At 40.6% G+C, this 14,095-nt stretch overlaps 1 protein-coding gene across 3 annotated transcripts in view; it reads right to left on the reverse strand.

The window, feature by feature from the left end:
• The window catches only part of sorcs2 (sortilin-related VPS10 domain containing receptor 2), a 277,555-nt gene that overhangs the window by 176,237 nt on the left and 87,223 nt on the right, over positions 1 to 14,095 (reverse strand). For all 3 annotated transcript variants that reach the window (XM_046381208.1, XM_046381206.1, XM_046381207.1), the window contains exon 4: positions 11,876 to 11,943. In XM_046381208.1, coding sequence (XP_046237164.1) covers positions 11,876 to 11,943 — 68 coding nt within the window. The remainder of the gene's footprint in view (positions 1 to 11,875; positions 11,944 to 14,095) is intronic.

Consider the following 14,095-nt stretch of genomic DNA (forward strand, 5'->3'; position numbering starts at 1 on the left):
ACGGTGTTGTCTTGTATAATGAGGACTCATTACCATGCGCTTAGCCAGACCTCTCCGTGGGGCATGTGCCCTGGTATTTATGTACTGTGCCCCGGTAAAATCTCACGTTCATTTTTCAACAATAATAAATGGCGGCGCATTAATTTAGATTCATAACATCAGGGAAAGAGTTTAGTGTGGCAACATAACCCCAACAGAAATGTGTGCCCGTTCTGCATTCTGTGTATCTGTGCTGTAGATAAACTATAACACACACACACAGCTGTCCATGTGTCGGCACGCCAAACTGAGTGCAGTTTGTAAGGTATTGTAATACAACACGACAGAAGTAAGTTTTTAAATAAAACCACCATCTCATACTAACTAAAGCTGTGGGGTGTGTTCAAGTTAACTTGAGGTGGTGGATGAGACGGTTGGCCACGATTTTAGACTGATGACATAAATCTAACATTAGTCTAGGCTACACTGCTGATACGTGATAAGAGATAAGCCATTCAAAAAAATAATATTCCAGGTTCATTTCTTGAGAGCTAGCAGGCTTGTTCGAGATAAACTTGTGCCTTGCCCGGAGAGCGGAACGAGAGCATGCAGCGGCAGCAGGGGGCAGAGACAAAAAGCTCCGATGAAGTCCAACAGTTTCCAGCAGCCTTCAGTTTGCATAGGAAGTCACAGAAGCACTCATATGCTGTTAGATCTGAATACTTATTTCATAACATTTATATGATGTTGTTATTCTGGATATTTCTGTGATATTCTGTCTCTCAATGTTAAAATGTAACCTATGATTAAAATTATACACAGTTCCATTCTTTGTAAGCGGGCAAAACTACAAAATCAACAAGGGATCAAATAATTATTGCTCCTACTGTATTTTGAGTTTCCTTTCTTAAGATTTTGAAATTTCCACTCCTGGGCACAAAAACAATCAAATGGAAACAGGCTCACAATTCCCACCTTTAACTGAATTATTCATGCTCACCCAGGTGTGATTAGGATACCTGCAGGAGTTAACATATGAAAGCTCAACGGTCAAATCTACTCGGTGAAGACTGAAATGGCCATCTGTGGAGGTGTAACTGCAGTTATACAATCAAAACCTGTCCAAACACATTGTCTGCTTTTATTAGACTAAAACAAACAGCCAGCCGCTATCTCAGGCACACACACCTGTCACTTCATTGCTGAAGCACTTTGCTGTTTTGGCAGGGGAAAAACACCAAATCAGAAATTGACCTGAATGTGAGACTGTAAAGAGCAAACTGGCTGCAGGTACCAACTAGTCCCAGTTTCCTGTTGTTCTACTGTAAATGTAAACACACAAAGTACAGCTCCAGCCCTGTTTGTGTGTATGCATGTTTAAACGTGTGTGTATTTTCACCTAACTTTCCCAGATGCAGCCACTGATCCTGCAAAACAGGCTTTTTCCACTGATGAAGCTAGTAAAGTGTGGCTCCGCTCTGACACGCCACCATACTCGCATGTGTTTTCCTTCAGCCACAATCCACAGATTTCTTATATAATTGAAGGAAACATCATGTGCTTATATAAATTGTGAAGTGGGCGAGAGGAAACGGACAGACTAATCAGATCTAGGACAAAAAGCGGAGAATGAAGCATTTGGCATCACCTAGTGACTACACATGCAGGTTTGTCATAACTGTATGGTGTTGACAGGGTAATTTTCCCCTCTCTTATCTGTAAGACTATGACATGTTGTTCTGTTAAAGTGCAATTAACATTTCACATGTTAGTTCAAACATCAGTCTCTGTGTTTTACCTCTGTCTTTCATCTCTATCCTCTTGTTCTCTCCTCTCTATCTCCACTGTAGCACAGAGCAGTATGAGAAAGGCTGACATGAGGTTAAAATATCTATTAATGCTAACTAATTAAAGACTATTTTTCTTCTCTCTCGAAGTTTATTCTCACAATTCTCACTCCGTTCTTTTGATTACATGGCTGCTTTTTCCATCTGTTTTTCTCCATTCCTTTCCTTTTTGTCTTGTGCCATATCTTTTCTTCCTTTCTTCTCTTTATGAAAACTTTTATGAAAATGAAATTACACTGTCATGGTGAAAGAGGGGGAAAAAAGTAGTTCTCCAAAGTCCCATGAATTTCAAGTTGCCTCAATCAGGGAACTCAGTACTGCCTTTCAACATTCCAAGTTGCCATAATTTACCGTTTTTCTAATTTGGAGGCAGATTCCAGTAGCATGAACTGGTTAACTTCTCAAATTTTTGTCTGTATAATGCCTGTATAAGGACAATTTAGTGCCAGAGAGGGATGGAATAACAAAAAAAAAAAGTGTGTGCAGAAATATGTTCTAATTGTATGTTCGTTTTGCATGTATGTTTTTGAAAAATTCAACCGATCATGTATATACTACTTAAATCTGAACACTTAGCTAGCATGTGAAGCCACAAATCATGTTCATGTTGTACGTGTTACTCAAGTCCAGCATTTATCCATCCGTTTTCTATATTACTATCCATGCAAAATCAAGGTGGGGCTGGAACCTATCCCCTGGACTGGTCGCAAGTCAATTGCAGGGCCGACACACAAAGACAGACAATCACACATGCTCACACACTTACACCTGCGGATTAGTGTGTTAGTGTACCCTAACAATTGCAGTTAATATAATCTGCATGTTTCTGGACTGTGGGAGGAAACCACAGTACCCACAAAAAGCCCACACATACACAGGGAGAACATGCGAACTCAACACAGGAGGGCTCAGACCCGGACTCAAACCCAGAACCCTCTTGCTATGAGGCGAAAGTACTGACCACTGCAACCCCAAGTCCAGCTTACCATTTAGAATGTATTACTTTAGTCTAAACACTACATAGACTATATAGTAACTCTAGCAGCTGTGTGAAGACACGCTTAGCCACACCACAGACTGGATTTTTTTTTCTAGTGGCCAGCATAACAGGATCAGACATGTTCCACACTGCATTCCAGGACAAACATTGCAATCAACCAATCGCACTCCTTGGATATTTTGATGATGGTGCTACATGAAAAGTAAAAAAAAAAAAAATCACGGAATTGATTAGGCTTCATTATCTGAGAACCATGAAATTGGTACATGTAGTCACAGTTCACATGTAGTATATGTGAAGTAACTTCACATGCAAGTCATCAAAAATTTTTAATCTGTTGGCACTACAAATATATCAGTATCAAATGTCATGGCAGGCAGGCCATGACTGTTTGCCTAACAAGGCATTAAAAACCAAACATTTTGTGTCAGCATACTGCTGGCAATAAAGTTACCAGGTTTTTTCATTGTGTTCAGCCACATCACGTACCCTTACTTTCTCAAAAGCAAACACAAAACAAAACAAAAAAAACCCCAAACTGGTAACACTAGCTTCATTTCAGTGAGTTCATTCCTCACAGGTAACCCATGTCACTATGCCAAGCACATCCAGCTCACATTTATTTTGAGGAGCCTCATAATCTGCAGCATTATTGTTGTGTCTTTCTCTGCAGTGTGTGGTCCACAAGTTAGAGTGTCCTTTTGCAAACTAGCTTCTAGCAAGGCCATGGAATTGGGATAAAGATAAAAAGAGGAATGTGGAAAAAGGCTAGAGCGTGTGTGTGAAGAAGACAGAAGTAAATAGTGAGAGAGTCTCTCCAGTTACGAACTCTGCCAGCTGCAGGTATACTTTCACATTTTAGTCAGAAGCAAATCTTTTTCCTCTCTGTCCTCCAACTGTGCACAGTTGTGGACCTGTGGTCTTCTTCACAGGGAAAGGTTTAAGAGAATTCATAACATCTTCCGCATGGCTGGGCACACGGCCCTGTTCAACCACGGTGTGAAAATGATCCGAGTCCAACCCACACACTGTCTGTGTACACATGCCAACGTGGCTAAATATGTGCACAACATATAGTACTTCTATATTGCAGTCCGTGCACTATAGGAGTGCACACACACACACACAAGCTCACTAAGAACAACACTCAACTCTATTGTACCCTAAAAGAAAACGATAAAGCAAAAGAGATTTGCGCTATGGCATAACTAACTGAGATCCACAAATAAAAACAAAACTCGAAAAGAAATGACGTTCCACCAGACTAGAGGAATCCTACCTGGTCTGGCACGATAGTCTCAAATCATACAGAAAGGCTCTACGGAAGGCTGGAGCAGCCTATTAATCAGCATTAGTTGAAGAAAACCAGAACAAGCCCAGGTTTCTCTTCAGCACTGTAGCCAGGCTGGCAGAGTGTCATAGCACTATCTGGACTTGTATTCCCGTAACCCTCACTAGGTAATGATTTTATGTCATTTTTTAAGATAAAATTTTACTCATTACAGACAAAATTCATCAACTCAGAAGTCTTGGAAACAGCTGTAGGACCTGATACTTATCTAGACTGCTTTTCTCCCATTGACCTTCATCAACTAAACTCGCTGATCTCTTCATCTAAACCGACAACATGCCTCTTACACACTATCCCAAGCTGCTCAAAGAAGTTCTACCCCTACTTAACGCTTCCCTTCTAGATACGATAAATCTGTCTCCAACAACAGGCTATGAACCACATTCCTTTAAATTAGCTGTAATCAAACTCTCCTTATAAAGCCCACTCTTGATGACTCAGAGGTTTTGGGCAACTAAAGACCAATATCTAACCTTCCCTATCTCCCTAAGATCTTTGAGAAAGCAGGCGCTAATCATCTACATGATTTTCTACACAATAATAATTTATTTTTGGGGATTTCCAGTCTGGTTTTAGAGCTTATCATAACACAGAGATGGCACTGGTCAAAGTCACAAATGTAATTATATTTATCAGTGAAACCAAATGAAGCCAATCAGCTAACCAACCTTCAGGCATGTCTTAAAGACATACACATTCATGTCCCATTAATGCATCACTAAGTTGTCTTCTTCCCCAAAGTCTTGTCTCACAGGTTCCCACGGATCGTGTTTGGACCTTCTTCTCTCTCACACAAGCCAGCCAATCAAGGCCTATGGTCGCCAACATAGAGCCAGGATCTGCTTTGAGGTTTCTGCCTTCTAAAGGGAAGTTTTTCCTCACCACTGTCGCCAAGCGTTTGCTCATGGGGATTTTGTTGGATATCTCTGTACCAAAAATTAAATAGAAGAGTTTGGTCTAGACCTGCTCTAACTGGAAAGTGTTATGAGACAAGTTTTGATGTGATGCGGCACTATATAAATAAACTGAACTGAAGTGAATTAATCCTAACCTTTACCTTAACCTAACCCTAACTTCAGCCTTACCTTAAAGCAAGTCTTCACCCTATATTTAATGATTTACGTTGTGGGGACTTGTCCCCCATAAGTAAGGTGGGTCCTCACAGTGTGCCTGTGCGTACTTTTGAAATGATTGTGGCTAAATTAGGGGATGCGTGTAGGTGTGACACTGTCCATAGTACTGAAACGGAGAGGAGGACGTTGACAGACTTCATCACTTAATTTGTGTAGTCTGCTTGATTTTTGTGCTGTAAAAAGAACTTTTGGCTCTCATTCCATTTTGCCCACACTGAAGCAATCCACCCACAGAGGGGAAACTACAAGGAAAGTGAAGGCAGAGAGAGAAAGGGAGAGCCCACCTCCCCTTGCTGAATTTAAGTTATTATTGTCGATGCTCCAATTATCCATCCATCCATCCATCCATTTTCTATACCGCTTATCCGTCAGGGTCGCAGGGGAGCTGGAGCCTATCCCAGCTGACTACGGGCGAGAGGCGGGGTTCACCCTGGACTGGTCGCCAGTCAATCACAGGGCTGACACACAAAGACAGACAAGCACACACTCTCACACTCACACCTAGGGGCAATTTAGAGTAGCCAATTAACCTAATGTGCATGTTTTTGGTATTGTGGGAGGAAGCCGGAGAACCCGGAGAAAACCCACGCAGGCACAGGGAGAACATGCAAACTCCACATAGAAGGGCCCAGACCGGGATTCGAACCTGGAACCCTCTTGCTATGAGGCGACAGTGCTAACCACTGCACCACCGTGCCGCCCATGCTCCAATTATTAATTGTAAATAACTACTGCTTTGTTTAACAGCTAAAACCTCTGTGCTGACTCAGATGTGGATTTTTGTGATTCTATGACTTTTTTCCTCTCCCCTTTGCCTCCAGAATACACGCTCCCTGTGTTCTGGGACCTCCTGATTTTAGGTTTTTATTTAATTTTTTAAAAAAAATGCAGTTTATTATATATATAATTTTGATTAACATGTGTCATTTCTGACGCCTTAATAGAAGGATTCATTTTGTTGTTGTCTAATTACATATTATCATTCTTTTGAGGTATTCCATTTCAATTATAGTTTCACGCATATTAGACCAGTCAATCACACTCAAAGTGACAGCCACTAAGTATAATTCAAGAAAATTCACCAAAGATGATTGTGAGTGAGTCTGAAGGAAATGTAACCCTACATCTGCTTCTGGGCACTGGTGACTCATCATTTGGATTCCTCATGGGAAGGAAAGGTGAATGACTAAGAAATCTTTTTTTTTTTTTTAATAAGGTGAGCAAAGTGACAGTAGGTTAAAACAAGCTGGCACATAGTTAGCTAGCTGCACCTTTTGTTCAAGCTATGAAGTCATTGTGAAAAAGAGAAAAGAAAGTGAAGGGAATATGGAGATATGACCAGGCTGTTCAACACAAACACAATGAATTATCCATCACTGAAGCAGCTCATTGATAAATCTTTAACATTCTAAAATGGTTCTACCCAGAACTATGTTATGACTAGATTCTATATGAAACGATCTCTGTTTTGACAGTATACTGACTGCCAGCAAGTAGAACTCTCACTCTTCTCTCTCTCCAGGCTGTGAAATATACATGAAGGAGGGAAGTGATGAGGTCAGGGAAGTGGGGGGTTTGGGTACGAATGGGAAGACAAAGATCTCGCCTCAATTAAGTATTTACAGCAACCCGAACCATCTGGACCAATCGAGAGAACGAAGAGAGAGAGAGAGAGGAAGAAGGAAAGTGGACAGAATGAACCAGAGAGGGAAATGAATGAAGGGAAGTCAGGGGCGGATGAGGTGAAGAGGAAAACAAGAGAGGAAATGAAATATGCTGTACTGTTTGAGCCCAAAAGTTTCTACTTAGCAGCTCTCTCTGTTGTGGACTCCAGGGAGGCCTAATCATCAAAATATTTGTAAGGGTGGAAGTAACTGTGTGTGTGTGTGCGTGCTAGTGTATGTACGCGCACTCACATTTGAAACAAACTGATTGAGGAGGGATCAAAGTAGCACTAGCCTGCAGCCAATAAGGCTCAAAGCATCAGCTTCGAGACACTGAAGCAAATTGAAACAAAGATACATAATTGACTATTACTACTTTTACACAATCATTTCCCCTGTACTCTGCACTTGTCTCATTCACTGTAATTCATGTTCATGCAGTGTATTCTAACATTATTATTCTGCGTGGCCAATATTACCTCATTCTAATTTTAACCTAAAATCGCAAAGACTTTCTATGCTGTGTGAACAACTGAGCCTTTAGACAATGCCCCTTTCACACCCAGTCATGACTCTAAAACCTATTGCCAATGAACCCATGGAAACAGGTGTTCTTGGAAAGTTCCACAACTTTACAGTCAGTCTTTTGCTGCTCCTGTCCCAACTAGCACTTGAAAGAAATCCAAACAAACACGAAGAGAATATGCAAGCTCTACACAGAAACATTTATATCGTTACTGGAGGGGTTCATCTCTCCCATACTTACAAGCTATTTTTCAAAGAGCTTTCAATTACATTATATTCATCAGCAGGAGTTTGCAGTGAGCATCTGTTGAAGACTGTGAGCTGCAGATGAAAGCCCTGGACTTACCTGGTAAGTGCACACTTAAATTACTTACTAAGGTTAACTTTTAGTTTTTCATTTGGTATTTCCTGTCAAACTAAAACTGTTCATAAAAAAAAAGCTATTGATGATGGAAATAGTCAGTCACCATGATCATGTCACCAGTGAAATGTTTCTGGTGTTGCATTGAAAGATCCCAAAATCTGCAGAATTTCCCCAAGCATTCTTCCTTAGTGTTGCAAGAACAAAAACAATGTGGCTGCCAGAAGTTCTCATACCTGTTCTGTCATGTCCCTGTTTGACAACAACTGGTTCAAGCGTGGCTACTCAAACGTTTCTTCAACGCAGCTTTGAAAAGCAGCTTCGTTACAAAGATGGAGAACATAAATTTTGAATTTCAGTCCATGTGGGGAAAGAAATTGGACAGGAAGAAAAACCTGATGATAGTGGAGGATGAGGTTTGGATAATGAAGGGCTTATGTGTCCGTCTGAAGTGTGATGATCCCTACTCTTCAGCTTAAAAATGCCCTGGAGGCGCTTCTGATTCCATCTCCTCTTCTCCTGTCAAGCTCTCTCTTCTCTCTCTCTCTCTTTCATTCAATTGTTGTTACTTGTAAACAGCACAAAAGCATTGCAGAATAGAAATATTCAGATACACATATGCATAGCAATACATGCAGCCAAAAACATACACTCTTTCACATACAAAGCAAAACACGCATTATACTGTATATACAAGGGTACTATGAAGGTAATACACTAATACCTGTAGACAAAAATGCTTATGGTATAAACAGATTAAGTCCAAAAAACCCCTCACCTACATTTGGTGTTTGAAGTGAAGCATTTACATTTTGAATGTGAATGAAATTGACTCTGTGGTTATGGTTGATAGGGCAACTTATCACATCTGACAGCTGAGCACATGTGACAGACATATTGTCAATGGTTGTGTCTGAGGAAGTGCGGTATCCTCAATGCGTGCATAGAAGTGCTGGTCTGTCAGACAATCTCTTCATCCATAATAAAGCAGTGAAGCCCCCTGGTGCGATGGCCACCAGCATGAAGACAGCATAAATTAAAATAAAATTCAATAAGTATCATCCAGCTTTAACACCCTTTTTTTGTCAGTATAAGAGTACTGTGGGGGGCATAGGGGTTTTAAAGGCAAAATGGGGACATAAATACTTAGATTTGATCAATGTGGGTTTCTGAAAGGATGTTTTTTGAAGAAAATATTTTGGGTGGGAGGTTGAAGCTTCCAAGAGCCAGTAGCCAGTGTTTGAAGCAATGTCCAGTATACATGGATAGAGTCCTGAAAACTGCAGTTCGGGTATGTATTTTATCCACCTAAAACAAAGAAATACTCCAATATATGCCCTTTTCCAGCCAAATTAATTCAATTCAAGAAATGTATATTTCCGTGCTTCAAAAGCCTCTTAACCTGGATTTAGCCCATTTGGAGGCATTAAAATCCCACTAGAAAATCAGGATATTATTTGATAATCTGATCAAAACATGACAATCAATTCCATCCATCAAACCACAAATAGACAACTGCCTGAAAATAAGAAATTCTTGTACAGTGGAGGAAAAAGTGGGCTAACCCTAACCCTTAAAAACAGCCTTAATCTGAGCATCTCAAGACTCAGTTTTGGCCAATAGAGTCTTAAGAAGAGTTGTGTTGGCCTGCAGTCCTCACAGTGTGTGGTAATGCAGTGGCAAATCCTCATGTCTTTGCCTAACCTACACGCACCTTTCCCTCTGTTTACACTGCTGCAGTATCCAAATTTGTCTGGACTAGTCCACTGAGAGATCACATCAGATCAGACAAATATCTTAAATGTCATCAAGCAAGTATGGGAACTCAATCCTGGGCTCAAGTTCAACCCATTTTTAGAGTCTAGCAGTGGATTCAGTGCCCTGCCCCTGTTTTGTGCTGTCAAACAGGCTCCACTGCAGTGTAAAACAGATTCTAGGGCGTGGGTTATATCTAAAGCTACAATTTGAAAGATATAGACAAAATTTTAGTTTAAAACATTCCAAAAATAAACTCTCAACAAAATATGAGGTGGTTAACATGTTTAAATCAGCATCTAACATCAGCTGGCTACTAACTTGGTAGACAAGGAGTTTAAATTGATTAAATTACATTTGTTTAATACTCTAAAAAAGAGAAGTGACTGTTTGCTTGCCACACAGAGTACTGGATGTGGTTTGTTTGGTCTTCTCCCTGCTCTTTCATTCACTTTTGTCTACAGGATATCCCATTTTTCTACATGACTCACTCAGCACTGAGAGTTTTGATATGGGATGTTTCAGATGTGCCTGTCATTGCAGGGAGAACGGTTCTTTCCCTCTACTCTGCCGCTTGCTGGACTGTTACGCTGCATAACCTCTGTCTCCACTTTCTCATAGCAGTTGGTTTTATTTGTTCTTACTTCATGGAGAATGTTAGATATGCTACTGTGCTGCATAGCTGGGGCGCATACGTGGTTTTGTGTTGTGCCATTATGTATGATATTGCACTGCACAGTCTGTTTAAAGTGATCCTATAACAAATGACTGATCAGTGCTGATGCTGTATGCTAATTAAAACTGTCACGAATTTTAAAATGAAAGGGTCACCTCAATCCTAATGGTTTTTCTTGTCCTTTCTGAAGGCAGACGTAAACGACGCCAGCTTGAGCTACCCGAGTCCCAGTTGTTTGGGTTGAATCCACCGAGGCTACTAACAGTTAAAGGCGTTCAACTGTGAAGACACAGATTGTGTGCTTTGCTTATTGACACAAGATGAGCCTCCACAGGCCACTTCTGATCTAAAAGGGCCTCAGTTCATTAACTTAGCTGCCCTGAAAAACTTTTCTCCTCTCTGTGCTGTAAACCTTCCCGCTGCGTGAAACCTGGCATTTTGATCTACGCCACCTTACAGGGCAAACCCATTCATCTTCCCCCATCTTCCCCCATCTTCCTTGTTTGATCCTACAGCCCTGAGACTTCAAAGCCTACAGGCCAGTAGATTGTGGCTACCCACACACACCACACCAAGCTGACAGCTATGAGGAACCAAGACACACCCCTCACATAATACCGACCAAGACGTGTTCAGAGTACTGTGTGGGTCCTCTTGGCTAATTTCATGTCAGTTTCTGCTTTTTTTTTTAAGGCGGTGATGCCAAAAAGAAACTTTTTCTGTCTTCATTAGTTAAAGTTTCAATTCTGATTAAATGTAATCACTTGCTGTGTTTTTGTTTTTTTTTTCCTGTCTAAACTAGGCTGACCAGTGATAATTCTGCGGCATTATTCATACACTGCAACAATTAAAACATCAACAAGGGAAGGGAAAAAAATATGTACATTATTCATATCTGTCCTCCAGGGAGACAGGCAGTCAGAGCTAATGAGAGGCTGAAGCTTTGAAGTCATGGAGCCCTCAGTGAGGTGAATGGCATGAATTAAGTACCACCATCAGACACATTTTGCTCTGCGCGAATGCCTTCTAGACGGATAATTTTATCCAGTGTTATGGGCCCGGCTTGTCTGATTTCTAGGTTTTTATTTGGAAATTTGCGATTAAACTTCCCCCACATCCTCATCTTTGAGGGGAATGTGATCAGCTACATATAGAGCTCATAGGTAGAGGAGGTAGAGTAAAAATGAAGTTAATATTCTATTGCATTGCTTTTTCTACCGTTGAAAATCGAGAGAAGTGTGAAATGTTTTTGGCGAGAGGCAGCTTTGCTAAATAGAGGAAACTCTGCCAACCAGACTTGACCCCTTTCCCTGGCACTGCTGGTGCCCACCATCCTGCCCTGTGTCATGCTGATATGCTATCTGCCCATACAGAAGCCCGCACTGGCCTAGCAGAACCTCTCTGTGGTCCCTCACTTTATTCATAGCTGTCTGCTGACGTTTTGTCCGCCCTAATGCTCAGTATCACTCTCTTCTCCTTGCATAGCCCAGAGATAACTTGGACCTCACTGTTATCTGAGGCTGAGGCCAGACACGACATAAAGACATCCAGCAAAAGCTAACATGATGTAAACATTTGGCCTACCTCCAGAGCGAGCTCTCCAGCACCTTGGTGGAGTCAGCATGGTAGTACTTGGTCAGAATCAAGATGACCTGTAAGACAAGATGAAGGAAAGGTACACTTAATACATTTAAGCTACCGCTGAAGAAAAGGACTGGTGCAGTGGGTCTCAAACACACTCTGGCTTATTGTAGTCGTTTCTTTCATCTTTGTTGTAACAAACTTTCCATAAAATAATTGCAATGTATAATCTGTCTGTCATAATACATCATAATACACCTTAATCTATTAAGATGACTTAGATGACAACAAAGAAATGTAAGTAAAATGTGAGTAACAGAAAACCAAATTCTACTGAATTTTAGAACATTTTTAAAACCTTTATTTTAACAATGGATCAAGAAAGTGTGCATTTGCTTTTGGCTTCACTACTGTACACCACCTGCTCTGCCCAGATATAAAGCAGATATAAAGCAGATATAAAGCGTGTAACATCTGATGTTGTTGTATGTAGCAGCATTGCTCCCATGTGGCCAAAAATTCCTAAATGAATGCAGCTTTAGTACTAGGCACCAAAACCAGGTAGCTACTTTATAAGATAACTGAGTTAGCTAAAATATTTTTTAGACATATCCATTAATCAATTAATAAACGGTCCCCTGTGCTGAATGCTAGCCAGTGCCAACAGCTGTCTCATGGCTAACTGCTTATTAAACAACAGTAAAATTAAGGTAGCAATTTCAACAGAAATGATTCATTAGGTTGTGCGACACAAATGTCTTCTCTAGTTGTGTCTCTTTACAATCCACAATTCAATGTTAATCATTTTTATATAAGTTTCATAATAATTTTGGATTGCCCGCCTGTTTTGCTGTGATTCAAAAGCTGCACCATCGCTGACAAAAAAGGCTTTGGAGAAAGTTAAATCAGCACAGGACCTTGTAAGGACACAGCTTCCTTCACTGACGGGACATTTGCAGAGTCAGATGTCTGCGCAGAGCCACAAACATAATTCAGGACTGCTCCCACCCACCCAACGGTCTGTTCACACTGCTGCCCTCTGGGAAGCGCTATTGGTCCATTCAGGCCTGCAACTTCAGACGCATGAACAGTTTTTATCCAAGTGCCATAAAAGAACTCAACTCTTAATCAACATTAAGGGCTGTGCAGGAGCAATATTTGGGACAAAGAAACAGATTTGACTTTATTTTATGCACTTTATATTGCTACTTATTTATTCCGCTCTTGCTGCTTTTAAGTCAAGTTGTTTATCATTTTGGGTTTTTTGTCGTGTCTTTTATTATTGCACTTTTATCTTTACCACTTATCTTGAATGTAGAAGAATGACAAATGTGCAAGAAAGTTCAATGACTTGAGTTAGGTTTTGTTATTATTTGCATGAATAGTTACACCATTCCTGCCGTAAAACCTGTGGAGAATGTTCATGTATATTGCCGTCCATTAATTATATACCTCTACACTTTTAAATTTACCAGTAGTTGCTTCAGTCAGTGTATACCAGTGTCCATCCTAATGAGTCAAGCAAGGGAAACTCGTATAGTACATATTATAGCACTATAGCTCATTTCATATGTAACAGGCTTTCAAAAAAAAAAAAAAAAGAAAGAAAAAATCATATGAGTAATTGGGGGTGGTGGGGGGCAGGAGAGCTTAGAGCAACACCCCTTTTGGGCAGTTATAGGCCAGCATAAATATGATCGATGTTTGGCCAAGATTTGAGCCAATAACTCCTCTGCATTTAGATGCAGTACTGTGAACTGCGAGGGAACTCCATCTGCACTGCTGCTGATTTTTATGCTGAGTATTGTTTGAGGGCACTTGGAGAAACTATTACCCTGAACAAACAACAGTTTTGTTTGCCACTCTGATTTTAAAGAGAGCTCACAGAGTGCTTTCCTCGTGCTCCTCTCAGCCTCCTTTGTGCAAGAAGAATTATGAATTTTGCTTAAGCACATTTTTCTTGAGGGCAATTTGATTAAGAAATTTGTATTTTATAATATGAGCCTGGTTTTGGGTTAGGGGACAGATACAATATAATGATGGTTCACAAAAAAAAAATCAAATAAACAACATTTAGGAATGCATCATTCATGTGACTAAGACACCTTGGTGAGGGGCACAAACTCCAAGCGTGTACACTGGATCACAGACTCTTGTCTTTTATATTTCTGAGAAATCCTGTTCTTGACAGCTAGGTCTGCTGGGATTTGCGTTGCCATGGCA

The sequence above is a fragment of the Scatophagus argus genome, chromosome 23 (assembly GCF_020382885.2).
Source record: "Scatophagus argus isolate fScaArg1 chromosome 23, fScaArg1.pri, whole genome shotgun sequence".
Taxonomy (NCBI): domain Eukaryota; kingdom Metazoa; phylum Chordata; class Actinopteri; family Scatophagidae; genus Scatophagus; species Scatophagus argus.